The 15,802-nt window shown below is 57.1% G+C and overlaps 1 protein-coding gene and 1 pseudogene across 1 annotated transcript; both read right to left on the bottom strand.

Moving 5' to 3' along the window:
- Positions 1–6,113, bottom strand: part of LOC133358584 (ecdysone-induced protein 74EF-like) — an 11,076-nt pseudogene extending 4,963 nt beyond the window's left edge.
- A 611-nt stretch (positions 6,114–6,724) lies between these two features.
- On the bottom strand, positions 6,725–12,368 carry LOC133358585 (zinc finger and BTB domain-containing protein 16-like). Its single transcript, XM_061576952.1, has 3 exons — positions 12,350–12,368; positions 8,311–8,544; positions 6,725–7,102 (listed from the first exon to the last, which is right to left on the bottom strand). Exons 2-3 carry the CDS (start codon positions 8,530–8,532, stop codon positions 6,725–6,727), a joined length of 600 nt encoding a protein of 199 aa, XP_061432936.1. The 5' UTR covers positions 8,533–8,544; positions 12,350–12,368.
- Between the last annotated feature and the right edge of the window lie 3,434 nt (positions 12,369–15,802).

Genomic DNA, 15,802 nt, shown 5'->3' on the forward strand with positions numbered 1-15,802 from the left:
CCTCGTCCCGGTGCCCGTGTACCCCCGTGGAGGGGGGGAGCACCTGGTTGTGGAGCGGAAGGAGACCCCCCCGGTGGGGACCCCCGCCCCCGTGGTGTCCAGGCCGTCAAGCCCGCCGCCCGAGCTGGCCGGGGAGCCGCCGTGCGAGCCGCAGAACGTCTCGTGGTTGGCCACGTCCAGCGACGCGCCGTCCAGGGACGCATCCGAGGCCTCCACGCCCAAGTCTAGGCCTGTTGGGTGGGTGGGTGGACACACACACGTGAGGGGAGACACGTGAGGGAGACACGGGGGGGACACGCGGGGGGCGTGAGGGGAGACACGGGAGGGAGACACACGCGTGAGGGGAGACACGGGAGGGAGACACGGGGCGTGAGGGGGAGACACGGGGCGTGAGGGGAGACACGGGGGCGTGAGGGGAGACACGGGGAGCGTGAGGGGAGACAGGGGTGAGGGGAGACACGGGGCGTGAGGGGAGACACGGGGGCGTGAGGGGAGACACGGGGCGTGAGGGGAGACACGGGGCGTGAGGGGAGACACGGGGGCGTGAGGGGAGACACGGGGCGTGAGGGGAGACACGGGGGGCGTGAGGGGAGACACGGGGCGTGAGGGGAGACACGGGAGGGGAGACACAAGGGACGTGAGGGGAGACACGGGGGGGAGAGACACGGGGGATGCGAGGGGAGACACGGGGGGGAGACACGGGGGCATGAGGGGAGACACGGAGGGGAGACACGGGGGATGTGAGGGGAGACACGGGGGGGAGACACGGGGGCATGAGGGGAGACACGGGGGGAAGACACGGGGGGGAGACACGGGGGATGTGAGGGGAGACACGGGGGGGAGACACGGGGATGTGAGGGGAGACACGGAGGAGACACGGGAACGTGAGGGGGGACACTGGGGCGTGAGGGGAGACACGTGGGAGAGACACGGGGCGAGAGGGGAGACACGGGGGGGAGACACGGGGCGAGAGGGGAGAGGGAGACACGTGGAGAGGAGACACGGGGGCGTGAGGGAAGACACGGGGGAGTGAGGGGAGAACGGGAGGGGAGAGCACGGGTGGGGAGACACGGGGGACGTGAGGGGAGACACGGGAGGGGAGACACGGGGGGGGAGCACGGGGGACGTGAGGGGAGACACGGGGGGGGAGACACGGGGGGGGAGACACGGGGGATGTGAGGGGAGACACGGGGGGGAGACACGGGGGGGGAGACACGGGGGATGTGGTAGGGTAAACACGGGGCGTGAGGGGAGACATGGGGGGGGGGGGACACGGGGCGTGAAGGAGACACGGTAACTTGCGTAGACAAACACGAGGAGAATGAGATGAATGAAACTACACGCAGAAGACGCCCGCATCGGGAGTCGAGCCAGGTCTCCCTTTGGCAGGAGGCACGATCGTTACGACTGCGCTGCCGCCCATTCAATCGCAAGTAACCAATTCTCACAACGCACACGCATCTAATCATCGATGTCACGCAACACAACTGCAACCGGTTGCGAGCAGTTGCACCGGAGGCCGAGCTCGTCCCTCCGCTCGGCGTTTCATCGCCTCGTGCGACGCGTCTCGCTCGCCGCGATTGGCCGATGCAATCCTGACGTGGGGGGTGGAGCTGACTGGAAAGGGGGCGTGGCCACGCTGCAGGGGGCGTGGCTAGACGCCGTGGCCACGCCCACAGGCAGCATCCTAGCTGCTCAAGCGCTCGCTCAGATGTGGACAAAGCAGCCGCAAGAAAGGATTCTAGTTGATCGCGAGTCGTCACCGTCCTGACCCCGTGCCGTTACTGGACATCGGATTCCTCCAATATAAATTAATAGATTATGATCCGACTCTGATCCTGTCACCCCCACCCCCACCACCAGCCCCCGCGTGACCCCGCGACCCCGCCACCTGCCTGCATCCGTCGTATTCATCCGCTGCGAGCACGGCGGCGCCACCACCGTCGCACCAGAGCACCCCTCCACCTTCGGCAAAAGTAGTCCCCCGTACTCCGCTGCCCTCACAACCGCCGCGTCCCGCCCTGCCGGAAAGTAGTCCCCGGCCGAACCGGCCGCCGCCGCCGCAGCGGCAGCCGAGGCAGCAGCAGCAGCGGCGGCGGCGGCGGCGCCGGCAGCGGCCGACTGCCCCGACGAAACCAGCGTGACGTCCGGCCGAGAGTCCAACATCTGGCAGGGCTTGGCGCCGTTACTCTCCTGCTTGATGGCGCCGTACTGCTGCTGCGTCTGTGCCTCCGTGTGCACCAGCAGGTACTCGTGAGCCCTCGACGCAAGCAGGTTGGCGCCGCCACCGTGATGGAGGTGCTGCTGCTGCTGCTGCTGTTGCTGCTGCGCTTGCTCGAGCTGCTGCTGATGCTGCTGGTGCTGCTGATGCTGGTGATGTTGCTGCTGCTGTTGTTGCTGTTGCTGCTGCTGCTGCTGGTGCTGGTGATGCTGGTGGTGGGTGCTGGCGCTGACGATCTTGGACGCGATGCGGCGCGACACCAGCGTGGAGAAGTCGGGCAGCGGCGTCGAGCTGCCCGTGCTCTTGATGGTGGAGGCGGTGACGTGGGGCGGCGCCCCGGACGGCTTCGACGACGATGACGAAGACGACGCCGACGAGAAGCATGAGGTGGCGCTCAGCACCGAGGCGGCGCTGGGAGCCCCGGGGGGAGGGGGAGGGGCCGTGGGGGGGTCCCGGTGGGGGTCCACGCGGGCCGCTAGCAGCGCCCGCGCTTCCAGCTCAGCCGCCTGGCGGGCGGGGAGGGGTAGAGGGGTAGAGGTGGTTAAATTTCGATTTAAAGCTTCTTTCGTGACTGCAGGGATTCATCTTCTTGGTTCTTTCGGTAAAGTCATCACGTAGAAGGGAAGTAATAAAATAATAAAACATAATAAAATAATTCTCACGACGTTTCGGCCACAACGCAAGCAGCCGTCCTCAGGTGAAAAACAGGTCTGTCGAGGCGACAGCGTCTGAAATTCAGACGCTGTCGCCTCGACAGACCTGCTTGTGGCCGAAACGTCGTGAGAATTATTTTATTATGTTTTATTTTTATTATTTTATTACTTCCCTTCTACGTGACTTTACCGAAAGAACCAAGAAGATGAGGTGTAGAGGTGTTACGGGAAGGCGAACAAACACACCGGGGGTGGTCATGCCCGCACGCGGAAGGATGCTTACATCCACGTCCGCACCGTTCAGCCTGGGGGGCTGAAACGGCGCTGTCATCCCCCACGGCCCCACCCCTCGGTGGGGGAGTTGCTATACAAGTATAACCCGTAAAAACAAAGTTTTTCACTATAAATCCTTTATATGCGTGGCGGCTAGAGTCCTCTTGTCCTCTGGCTTGAGATGGCTGCCACCTATGGGTCAGATGATTGTCTGCCAGTATTAAGCAATTGGTAATTAAATATTTAATTTGTTTTCCCTAAACAGTGTAAAATTTAGGAAAAAAAATTTCACGAACATTAATTGTCTCGCTCAAACGAGTCTGTGTGCAAAATGTCAGCTCGATTGGATCACGGGAAGTGGGTTAAAAAACGACCGAAAGATTTGCACGGTCGTAAGCAAGCAAGCAAGCACGCAAGCACGCAAGCACGCAAGCAAGCACGCAAGCGAACTTAATATAAAGGATTTAATAAGGCGGTGAGCCGGTGGGCTCGGGGTTCAGTGTTCAGCTTTAACCAGTGAAGAGTGAAGACCGGTTAGATAGGCCCTGGGACTCCCCTGGATCGCTGTCCTTCTCAGGACCGACCAGGGCAAGCCAGTGGCGTGGCCCCGAGAGCCCAGAGTCGATGCTCTTGTAAGAGCCGGTCTGGTGACTCAGGGTGCCGTGATCCCAGCTTGGCCAGAGCTGGATCAGCTAGCCTCCCCTAGCTCTGTAGTGGAGGACCTGGGAGTAGGCTAGCCGGGATAGAGATTGTGTGATCTACCTGTTAGACGGGTGAAGGTGCCGGTCTGGGGACTCAGGGTGCCGTGATCCCACTTGGCCAGAGCTGGATCAGCTAGCCTCCCCTAGCTCTGTAGTGGAGGACCTGGGAGTAGGCTAGCCGGGATAAAGATCGTGGGATCTCCCTGTTAGACGGGTGAAGGGAGCCGATACCCCTTCGAGTGTTGTATACCTTGGCCTGTATAGAGTGGAACGTTTAATAAATAAGTGTGCCTCCGACTACGTCGTAAAAGTCTCTTTGAACCTACTACAGAGGGACGGGAGACAGGGTGATGGTGGTACTGATGGATGACGAGTGCATTGGGAGGTTCATAATGTCTGTGGTGGGATTGACTGTAACCCTTACCACCACCCTCCCTTCCACTACCCTCACCACACTCCACCACTATTCACACCATACCCTAGCACTAACCACACTATCCCTCTTACCACCCCCCCCCCCCCCCCCCACTTCTAATACCCTAACCACTGGCCAGCACTATGCACACCACCACGTTCCACTACGCTCACCACCCTCTACCACTACCCTCACCACCCCATACCACTATCCACACGATCCCACTCACCACCCCCTACTACTACCCTCACCATTGGCCAGCACTACCCACACCACCACGTTCCACTACCCTCACCACCCCCTACCTCTACCCACACTATCCCACTCACCAACCCCTACTACTACCCACACCACAACTCCACCACTATTCACACCATACCCTAGCACTAACCCTAGCACTAACCACACTATCACTGTAACCATACCCCACTTCTACTACTACCCTCACCACCCTATACCACTACCCTCACCACCCCCTACTACTACCCTCACCACCCCCAACCACTACCCTCACCACCCCCTACCACTACCCTCACCACCCCCTACCACTACCCCTCACCACCCCCTACCACTACCCTCACCACCCCCTACTACTACCCTCACCACCCCCAACCACTACCCTCACCACCCCCTACCACTACCCTCACCACCCCCTACTACTACCCTCACCACCCCATACCACTACCCACACAATCCCACTCACCACCCCCTACCTCTAACCAAACCATCCCACTCACCACCCCCTACTACTTTCCTCACCATCCACACACCACTACCCACACCACCCCCCTTCCACTACCCTCACCATCCCTCTCCCTACCCCCCACTTCTACTACCCTCACCATCACTTAGCACTACCCACACAATCTGCTACCTCCCCACCACTACACCCTCACCATCCCCCCCCCCCCCGCGCCACCACCGCCCCTCAGCACACCCCATCAAAACACGACCCCTTCCACCGCAGGCAGCGCTCACCTCTGCGGGCGACGCCGTCTTGAGGAGGCCCCCGTGGTTAATGAACGTGTAGCGCCCGTCCGCTCCGATGCTCCTTGCTCGCCGAGTACGTCGCCCCCAGCGCCGGCTGCTGCCTGCTGCTGCTGCTGCACCATCGCGGCCTTCTCCAGCACCGACTGGTAGTACTGCCCGCACGCCGCCTCGAACTTCACCTCCGACGGCGCCACCAGGTGAGGTCCGGCGGAGGTCGCGGTCGCCCCGGCCGCGCCGGCGGCCTTCGCTCCTCCAAAGTGCCAACCGCCGCTGCCGGCAGAACCGGCGTTCTTGTCGTACTCTCCCGACGGCGCCGCGTAGCGCTCGTCCAGCCGGGGCCGCTTCTCCGGCCAATCCTTCGCGCCGCCGGCATCGACGAGGTGCGTGTGCTCGTGCGTCGTCAGCACCGTCACGGCCACCGCCTCGGGCTGCACGCTCGCGCCGCCGTTCGGCACCAACCTTCTCGATCGTTTGTACTGCAGCAACTGATGCTGCTGCTGTTGCTGCTGCTGCTGAGACAGCTGCTGCTGCTGCTGGTGCGGCCAGCGGTGCCGGCACCGGCGGCGGAGGAGGGGGCGGCGCCGGCCTGGTCGTCGCCGCCAGCACCGGCTGTTTCTCCGGTTCGTCCACGGGGCTCCTGCCGGGTCGCGGCGTAGGCGCGCCCGGCGAGCTGGTACCCGCTGGTGCCCGCCGCCGCAGCCGCCGCGTTCGTGGCGGCGGGCGACGTCGGTGCCGATGTACATGACCCGCACCTCCGGCTCGCCGGCGCCTTGCCCGTCCCCCTCGCCCGCCCCCACCAGCAGCGCCGTCTCGGCCGCCGCCGCCGCCTGGTGCAGCTTGAGGCACTGCTCGGCGAGCATCAACCTCCGACTCGCTGTACTTCTTCCTGGCCGCGACCACCGCCACCAGCGGCGGACGGGTCTTCGTCTCCTCCACGGTGCCGCCGTCGTCATCGACGCCGACGCCAACGTCCGCCGCGGTCGTCACCGGCGACGTCGTTGCTCTCCGTCCGCCAGCCGCACCGGCGGCGTCGTCTTCCTCGTCTTCGACGTCGTCCGTTGCCGACAGCAGCCGGCGCACGCACTGCTCGGCGAGGATGACGCGCTGCGTGTCGTCCGTAGCGGACTATCCACTCCTCGCCGCACCGTCTCCTCGTCGTCCTCCTCCTCCTCCTCCTCGCAGAGACGCGCCGCCGCCGCCGACGCGCCCGCCACGCCGGCGCGACCCGCGGCGCCGGCGACGTCGTCCTCCTCCTCCTCGTCGTCGAACTCGGCCACGACTGCTGCTGCTGCTGGTGCTGCTGGTGGTGGTGGTGTAGCTGCTGGTGGTGCTGCTGCTGGTGGTGGTGGTGGTGGTGCTGGTGGTGCTGGTGTGGTTGTAACGTCGTGGTGGTGGTCACCGCCTCCTCCTCGTGCGCCACCACTCACCACGCTGCTGCCGCCGCTGCGCGTCCACCTCGTCGTCCTCGTCGTCATCGGCGGCGGCGACGATGTCGTTGCTGTGCAGCCGGGAGCTTCCGTCGTCCTCCTCCATGTCGACGTCCACCCCGCCGTTGTTGGCCGCGGCCGACGCCGCCCGCCGTGGCCACGATGGTGGTGGTGCCGTTGTTGTTGGGGTTGTTGCAGCCTTGGTCGTCCTCCTCGTCCTCCTCGTCGGCGGGGCCCACCGTGGAGGGGCCCCTCTCGATGACGAGGCGGGCCTCGGGGGAGAGGCCCTGCACGGCGGCGTGGTGCAGGCCGAGGCACAGCTCCACCAGGCAGTCGATCTGCAGGAGCTGCGAGGCGTGCAGCAGGCGCGGGACCTGGTCCGCCTGCACCTCCACCGAGCCCGAGTACGCGTACTCCATGATCTGGGATGACGACGACGATGCCCGCATCCGGGGGAGAGACACGTGGGGGGGGGGAGGAGACAGAGGGAGAGTGACGTGGCCGGGGATAGAGATACGGGGAGACGGGGTAACACGTCGGGAAAGAGGCATGAAGGGGAGAGACGAGGGGAGAGCCACAGGGAGAGAAACGCGGAGACACGTGGGGGACATACAAGAGGAGACACGTGGGTTGGGGGGGGGGAGAAATGGAGAGAGACAAAGGGAGATCGGGACACACAACGACACGGGGAATGGAGAGGAGACACGTGGAGAGAGACACGTTATTATTCAAGAGCCACAGACTCATACAGACCGAGTCTTAAAACCCAGTGAGGCTTACCTGGGTAACCGTGAACAGCACCTTCACTCGCCCCACACACTCACCCAGCATACACAACCTACACCCACACCCCACTCACACCCCATGCACACACAATGCACGCACGCACTCTTCCCACACCGAGGCTCACCTGCTCGAAGGTGAGCGGGGTGAGGAAGTCGAGAGTATAGCGCATGCTCGGCTGCTTGGACAGCGCCATCACTAGGCCCACAGGCTCACCCCACACACACCACTCACTCACACAACACACACGCACCTCACTCGCACAATACTCACTCCCCACACACACAACACGCACACACGCACTCTTCCCACGCCGACGCTCACCTGCTCGAAGGTGAGTGGGGTGAGGAAGTCGAGAGTATAGTGCATGCTCGGCTGCTTGAACAGCGCCTTCACTTGCCCCACTCACACCCCACTCACACACACACACACCTCAGACACACACCCCACACACACACCCCACTCGCACAACACTCACACCCCACACACACACAACACGCATACACGCACTCTTCCCACGCTCACCTGCTCGAAGGTGAGCGGGGTGAGGAAGTCGAGAGTGTAGCGCAGGCTCGGCTGCTTGAACAGCGCCATCACTAGCCCCACTCGCACACCCCACTCACACACCCCACTCACACCCCTCACCACACACACACCTACCTCACTCACACAACACGCACTCGTCCCACTCCGAGGCTCACCTGCTCAAAGGTGAGCGGGGTGAGGAAGTCGTGTGTGTAAGGCAGGCTTGGCTGCTTGAACAGCGCCTTCACTCGCCCCACTCACACCCCACTCACACCCCGCACACACACCTAACTCACACAACACGCACTCTTCCCACGCTCACCTGCTCGAAGGTGAGCGGGGTGAGGAAGTCCAGCGTGTAGCGCAGGCTCGGCTGCTTGAACAGCGCCTCCAGTGTCTTGCTGACGCAGGCGAGCACGAGCTTGTGTGCGTAGAAGCGGCGGGAGCCCACTGCTATCACCACGTCGCACAGCGCGCCCGTGCGCCGCATGCGGTTTGCCTCCGCCAGGAAGCGCACCTGGTGCTCCGGGTTTTCAATCCACATCCCGGCACCGGCCTGCAACAGTGACGCCAGGGCAGGTGAGCGGAGGGGAGGCCGGGGGGGGGGGGGTGTACGTGGTGGTGGTGGTGAGAGACACAAGGTGAGGCGAGGTTAAGTGTGAGACAGGGAGGTAAATTCTAGATTTGAAGCTTTCGTGACTGCAAGGATTCATACTCTTAGTTCTTTCGGTAAAGTCACCATGTAGGTAAAAAATGAAATTAAAATTAATTCTAGATTTGAAGCTTTCGTGACTGCAAGGATTCATACTCTTGGTTCTTTCGGTAAAGTCACCATGTAGGTAAAAAATGAAATTTAAATTAATTCTAGATTTGAAGCTTTCGTGACTGCAAGGATTCATATTCTTAGGTTTTTTCGGTAAAGTCACGTAGGTAAAACATTAAATTACTTGATACAGCCGTCATGGCTGTGACGGTTCCACTTGAAGACGGAAGCTTGTGTTGCCTCCGAAACGTCGTGATTTTTATTTTATTTTACTTTTATTAATTTTAATGTTTTACCTACGTGACTTTACCAAAAAAAACCTAAGAAATTTAAATTAATAAAAATAAAATAAAAATCACGACGTTTCGGAGGCAACACAAGTCTCCGTCATCAGGTGGGACCGTCACAGCCAGATTTGCTGCATCAACGCCTACGTGACTTTACCGAAAGAACTAAGAGTACAGAGAGTTCAAGGCAGGTAAAGAAAGTTCAGAGGTCAGGGGGCATGTAGGAAGGCGAGGCAAGGCACAGGGGGGGTGAGAGGTCGTTACGGGAGGTGAGAAGAGGTAATGGGAGGTGATGAGCGGTTATGGGAGGTAAGGAGAGGTGATGGGAGGTAAGAACGATACAGGGAGGGGAGACAAGGTTTGATGAGACACAGGGAGATGATGTGAGGTGCGAGGAGGTAAACGGAAACATTAAAGGGAGATGAAGAGGGAGGTGAGGAAAAGTGAATGAACAGGCAGATGAACAAGAGGGCAGGTGGGCTGAGGGTTGGTTAGATGAACGCAGATGAGTGGAGACATTGCGAGTTGATGCGAGTGAAAGACACAGAGAGGTAAGAACAGGTGAGAGTAGGTCAGGAGATGTACAGGGAGAAAGATGTCGGGGGAGGTGAGTGATAGTTAGGGGAGAGACAGAGAGGCGAGTGGGGGAGGAACGGGTGAAAGTTAGGGGATGAGGGAATTTGAGTTGAGAAGAAACACGGGGAGGTTATTGGAGGGAGGAAAGGGAGGCACGGGGGAGCTTCGGCCGAGATAAGGGGGAGACGCAAGTGAGGTATGTGGAGATGAGAGAAGGCGAGGGGGAGGTGATGAGAGATGGAGGTCGACACCAAGTGGTGCAGGGAGCCATGGGGGTTGAGGAAACGGGATGAACGCCGGGTTAAACTTCTGTCACAGATACAGCGTTGGGAAGCTACTACAGTATCACGCAAACACGCACAGGTTTATCTTCTTGGTTCTTTCGGTAAAGTCACGTAGAAGGGAAGTAATAACATAATAAAAATAAAACATAATAAAATAATTCTCACGACGTTTCGGCCACAACGCAAGCAGCCGTCTTCAGGTGGAGAACAGGTCTGTCAAGTAGACAGAGTTTGAATGGCACTCCCCAGGCTTGGAGCGACTATTTATGCTCGGATGGAGGGGCGAAGAGCGTCTTGACAAAATAATTTGCATATTGTATTACTTCCCTTCTACGTGACTTTACCGAAAGAACCAAGAAGATGAATCCCTGCAGTCACGAAAGCTTTAAATCGAAACGCACAGGTTTAGTTGCATGGTCAGGTCACGTGTTAGCACAATACTGTACTTATATAGACGTGTGATAGAGGCTCGTTCATGTAAAAAAGCACTACCGACTGCGTTGGCAAGTGTGTAGACTACATGACATTTGTATGCACGTATACAAGTTGAATAGTCTGAAGTGTGTATAGATGTGCCTGTGTGTTTATGCATCTCCGTGTTTATATAGCCGTGTGTATGTTTGTGCATGTTTACGTATTCGACCGTGTGTTTATTAGTCTCCGTGTATATGTTTGTGCATTACACGCGTGTTGCAACGTGTACGCACATCGTATAGAGAAGTACCGTATAGTATACAAGCTTATACACACACACACGAACAACACTGTACACAACACGTTGCTACTTACTGTACGATACAATCACAACACACACTACAGCTACACAATTACACGATCGCACGCTAATACCGCAGCCAATAGTGAAATCGAAAGCTGCTACACAATCACATCACTCTCGCAGCATTACCAACAACTCCAATTGTGTTATTACTCGGAAATTATAAACACACTAGCGTCTCAATGTTGACCCTCGAAGCTACCACGAAGATAGAACGCCGGTTACATTTTAAAATCCGGAGACTTTCACCAGACGGATATTAACGAAATAATAAAGACGACAACGCTTTTCACGCACAGCTTAAAGCACGCACGCATCATGCAACCAATTATAGTTTGTCGGCGTAAGTCTAATCAATACATATTCGTCATCGGCATCGCGTTGTTTCGTTACAAATGAAGCTTTTCTAGCAGTGCCGAGCTAAACGTTACAATTTACTTCTTTTAAACCGCAAAGAAAAATTTGCCACGGCGGCTCTGAGCTTCGGGTCAACGCAACGAACACCAACACCTTACCGCAAATAGCTCTGTCGTTTCTATTCAATCGTCGTCGACATTATCAACGATAGTAACAAATAACAAATGGTATTTGAAACGTAATTTTTTTTTCTAAAAAGCCCGTGAAGTTTGAGGGCAGCCGCGGCGGCGGCGTCGTCGTCGTCGGAGGCGGCGGACCGCGCTAGGCAAGGCCGCAGGCTTCGCGCCCGATCGGGGCCCCCCGCTAGACCGCACCCGTTTCGCCCTCGAAGCGAGAATTAGGAAATAACAACGGAGGGTTGAAGGGAAGTGATTAAAGGATTTTTTTGCTTTCTTCGTTTACACGAAAGGCACCGACGAGTTCTTTCGATTAAAATAAACACAGATGCCAGGCGAACGAGCAGCGATTATAAATTACAAAGGGGTTGGGGTTGGGCTGGAATTTAACAAGGCCTGGCCGCTAGGCAAGGGCCAGGCTTTCACCACCCCGCCACGCCAGGCCAGGCCTCGGGCTGGTTGATGTTGAACGATGTTGATGATGTTCTTAAGTTGCTGATGATGATGTTGTTGATGTTAAGTGGATGTCGTCGATGATGATGATGATGTTGCGGAGGCGTTGATGGCTACGAGATCAAATAAAGACGACGCCGTTCATGGTGGTCGCATTATCTCGCGCGTCGCTGCCGCCGCCGCCGCCTGTGTTTTGATTGTCGAGCTAAGACTGCCACTGCCGCTGTGTTAGCGGTGTTGATGTCACTGATGATGATGATGGTGCTGCTGCTGATGCTGCTGATGATGCTGTTAATGATGCCGATGGCAACGCCATCCTTTCTTACCCGGGCCCGGCAGCGGGCAAAGAAAAACGAACTAACGAGCCGAGGCCGGAACGATATGCGAGGCGGTCACAGACACAGACAGACACACACACAGACACCACCAACACCACCACCACTACACACACAGACACACACAGACACCACCACCACTACACACACACAGATCACGCAGCGGGTTTGAAGGTAAACCAGGTAGAGAATTACAACGCGAGTAGGGGAGGGGGGGGTCATTCACTTGACACGAACGATGTAGTGGGGGGGTGGGTGGGTGGGGGAGAGACGCCACACACACACGGGGGTACACGCGGAGACACACGGGGTAGGGGTGGTGGTGGTAAGGGGGGGTAAGGGACCCCCTCACCGAACGCGACAAACCCCAGGGAACCCGCACCCGTGGGGGTGCGGCCGAGGGGGGTGGAGGCTGTGGGAGGGGGGGCAGGGAGGCGGGGTCAGTTGGGGGGGGGGGCAGCGACCCCATGTGTAGAAAGTCGGAATTTTATAAACATCAAAATATTAAATTTCGATTTAAAGCTTCTTTCGTGACTGCAGGGATTCATCTTCTTGGTTCTTTCACCAAGGGCTGATAATTATTTTATTATGTTTTAGTTGTATTATTTCCCTTCTACGTGACTTTACCGAAAGAACCAAGAAGAGGTTTCACTTCACTTGAATCCTATGTTTAAATTTCGATTTAAAGCTTTCGTGACTGCAGGGATTCATCTTCTTGGTTCTTTCGGTAAAGTCACGTAGAATGGAAATAATAAAATAAGTTTTTATAATTACATACTTTTTAATTATTTTAATATATTGTCATTTTATTATGTTTTGTTTTCATTATTTTATTATTTCCATTCTACGTGACTTTACCGAAAGAACCAAGAAGATGAATCCAAATATAATTTTATTTTTTATTATTTTTTATTCACTTCATTTTAATTATTTCTATCTACGTGACTTTACCGAAAGAACCAAAAGAATATACACAAGAAGTTTTTTGGGGGGGGGAGATTAGATCGCTTAAATATACAACTTTCAGTTTCATATTCTTAGGTTTTTTCTGTAAAGTCACGTAGGTAAAAACATTGTAATTAATAAAATAAAAATAAAATAAAAAAATCACGACGTTTCGGAGGCAACACAAGCCTCCGTCTTCAGGTGGAACCGTCACAGCCTGTCGTGATTTTTATTTTATTTTTATTTTACTTTTATTTAAAAAAAATTTATACCCACTACACTATACACACTACACTGCACTACACTATAGACTACATTACACTATACACTACACTATACACACTACACTACTAACATTACACTATAGACTACACTACACTATACACACTACACTACTATAGACTACACTGCACTATACACACTACACTACTATAGACTACACTGCACTACACTATAGACTACACTGCACTGCACTACACTATAGACTACACTATACACACTACACTACTAATACTACACTGCACTACACTATACACACTACACTACTATAGACTACACTACACTATACACACTACACTACTATAGACTACACTACACTATACACACTACACTACTATAGACTACACTACACTATACACACTACACTACTATAGACTACACTACACTATACACACTACACTACTATAGACGTACACTACACTATACACACTACACTACTATAGACTACACTACACTATACACACTACACTACTATAGACTACACTACACTATACACACTACACTACTATAGACTACACTACACTATACACACTACACTACTATAGACTACACTACACTATACACACTACACTACTATAGACTACACTACACTATACACACTACACTACTATAGACTACACTGCACTACACTGCACTACACTATAGACTACACTGCACTACACTATAGACTACACTGCACTACACTATACACACGACATTGCACTATACCCACTACACTATAGACTATACAACTAACACTATACCCACTACACTATACACACTACACTACTAACACTATGATACACTACACTATACACTACACTACTATAGACTATACAACTAACACTATACCCACTACACTACAACTCCGCGTGGGGCTACGGTTGCCCCCTGCGGTTGCCCCCTGCGGTTGCGTCACCGTTGTCTGTGGCGGTGCCCTGAGTGACGTCACCAACCCCCTCCCCCTCCTTCCTTCCCTCCCTCCCTTCCGCCCCCTCCCATCGACCCACGCAAAGACAAAGATCCTCCTGTATGTAGCCTCGGCAGACTGATGGGGCAAGTGCCGTGGGCTAACGAGAGAGGGGGAGGGGGGGCAACACCACCACCACGCCCGGCCGCCTTTGTCTCCCCAGTGTCGATGTTTACACACAGGCACCAGGGATTCATTTTCAGGCCGAGTCGACGTAGACGAGGCCCAGGACCGCTTCGGAGATTCGTCACCGATTGTTGCCGCGAGCGGGAATCGAACTCGGATCGCCGGGTTTGTCGTGCAGTGCTAACCGCTGTGCCACCGCTCCCCTCCCCTCCCTCCCCCACCCTGGCCCCCCCTCCCCTACTCCTCCCCACCCTCCCCTCCCCTCCCCACCCTCCCCGCCCCACCCTTCCCTCCCCGCCCCACCCTTCCCTCCCCGCCCTCCCTCCCCTCCCGCCCTCCCTCCCTCCCTCCCGCCCCCTCCCCTCCCGCCTCCCTCCCCTCCCCACCCTCCTCTACTCCACCTCCACCCCTCCCCACCCTTCCCCCCCCCACCCTTCCCACCCTGGCCTCCCCCCCTCCTCCTCCCCTACTCCATCCTCCATCCCCACCCTTCCCTCCCCTCCCCCACCCCCCCCTCCCCACCCTTCCCCCCCACCCTTGCCACCCTTCCCCACCCTCCCCCCCTTCCCCACCCTCCCTCCCTCCCTCCCCTCCCCTCCTCCCCCCACCCTTCCCCACCGTTACCCACCCTCCCTCCCCTCCCTCCCTCCCTCCCTCCCTCCCTCCCTCCCCTCACCTCCTCCCCCCACCCTTCCCCCCACCCTTCCCCACCCTTCCCCACCCTCCCTCCCTCCCCACCCTCCCTCCCTCCCCTCACCTCCTCCCCCCACCCTCCCCCCACCGTTACCCACCCTCCCTCCACACCCTCCCTCCTCCCCCACTCTCCCTCCCTCACTCTCCCCCCACTCTCCCCCAACCTTTCCCCACCCTCCCCCACCCACCCTCCTCCCCCACTCTCCCTCCCCCACCCTCCCCCCCCACTCTCCCTCCCCACTCTCCCTCCCCCACCCTCCCCCCCACACCTGCGTTTGTTTTCCCGCTTCTCCTGTCTCTCGCCCCCCCCCCCGCCGCCAACACAAAAGACAAAGGTGCCCCGTATAGCCTGAACGCGCACTTGGGGCAAGTGTTTGTTGTCGAGCCGCAACCTACGAAGGCCGGCACGGACACACGAGGGGAGGGAGGGGGTCACACATAAACGTACCGGATACTCATTTCAGGCCGAGTCAACCTAGGGGAGGGGGCTCCGGACCGGTTCAAATCGTTGTCGTGAGCGGGGAAATCGAATGCGCGCGCGCACACACGAGAGGAGTGGTGGGAGTGCGGTCGTCACCACGCCCGGCCGCCTTTGTCTCTCCCCCCAAGTGGTGATAGCGTTCATCGTTTACACGCCACCCCGTAGTGATCGCTTCACGACTGAGTCTCAAAGAGGCGAGGTCAGTGTGTGTCTGTCTGTGTCAGTGTGTGAGTGTGTGTCAGTGTGTCAGTGTGTGTCAGTGTGTCTGTGTGTCAGTGTGTGTCAGTGTGTCAGTGTGTGTCTGTGCGTGTCTGCGTGTGTGCGTGTCAGCA

The sequence above is a fragment of the Lethenteron reissneri genome, chromosome 62 (genome assembly GCF_015708825.2).
Source record: "Lethenteron reissneri isolate LAM-NWPU_2019-01 chromosome 62, ASM1570882v1, whole genome shotgun sequence".
NCBI classification, from domain to species: Eukaryota; Metazoa; Chordata; class Hyperoartia; order Petromyzontiformes; family Petromyzontidae; genus Lethenteron; species Lethenteron reissneri.

Coding starts and splice junctions, on each gene's coding strand:
- LOC133358585 (XM_061576952.1), bottom strand. CDS start 8,532: ATGTGGATTGAAAACCCGGAGCACCAGGTGCGCTTCCTGGCGGAGGCA. Junction 7,103..8,310: donor CCCCGCTCACCTTCGAGCAG/GTGAGCGTGGGA, acceptor TCGTCATCCCAG/ATCATGGAGTACGCGTACTC.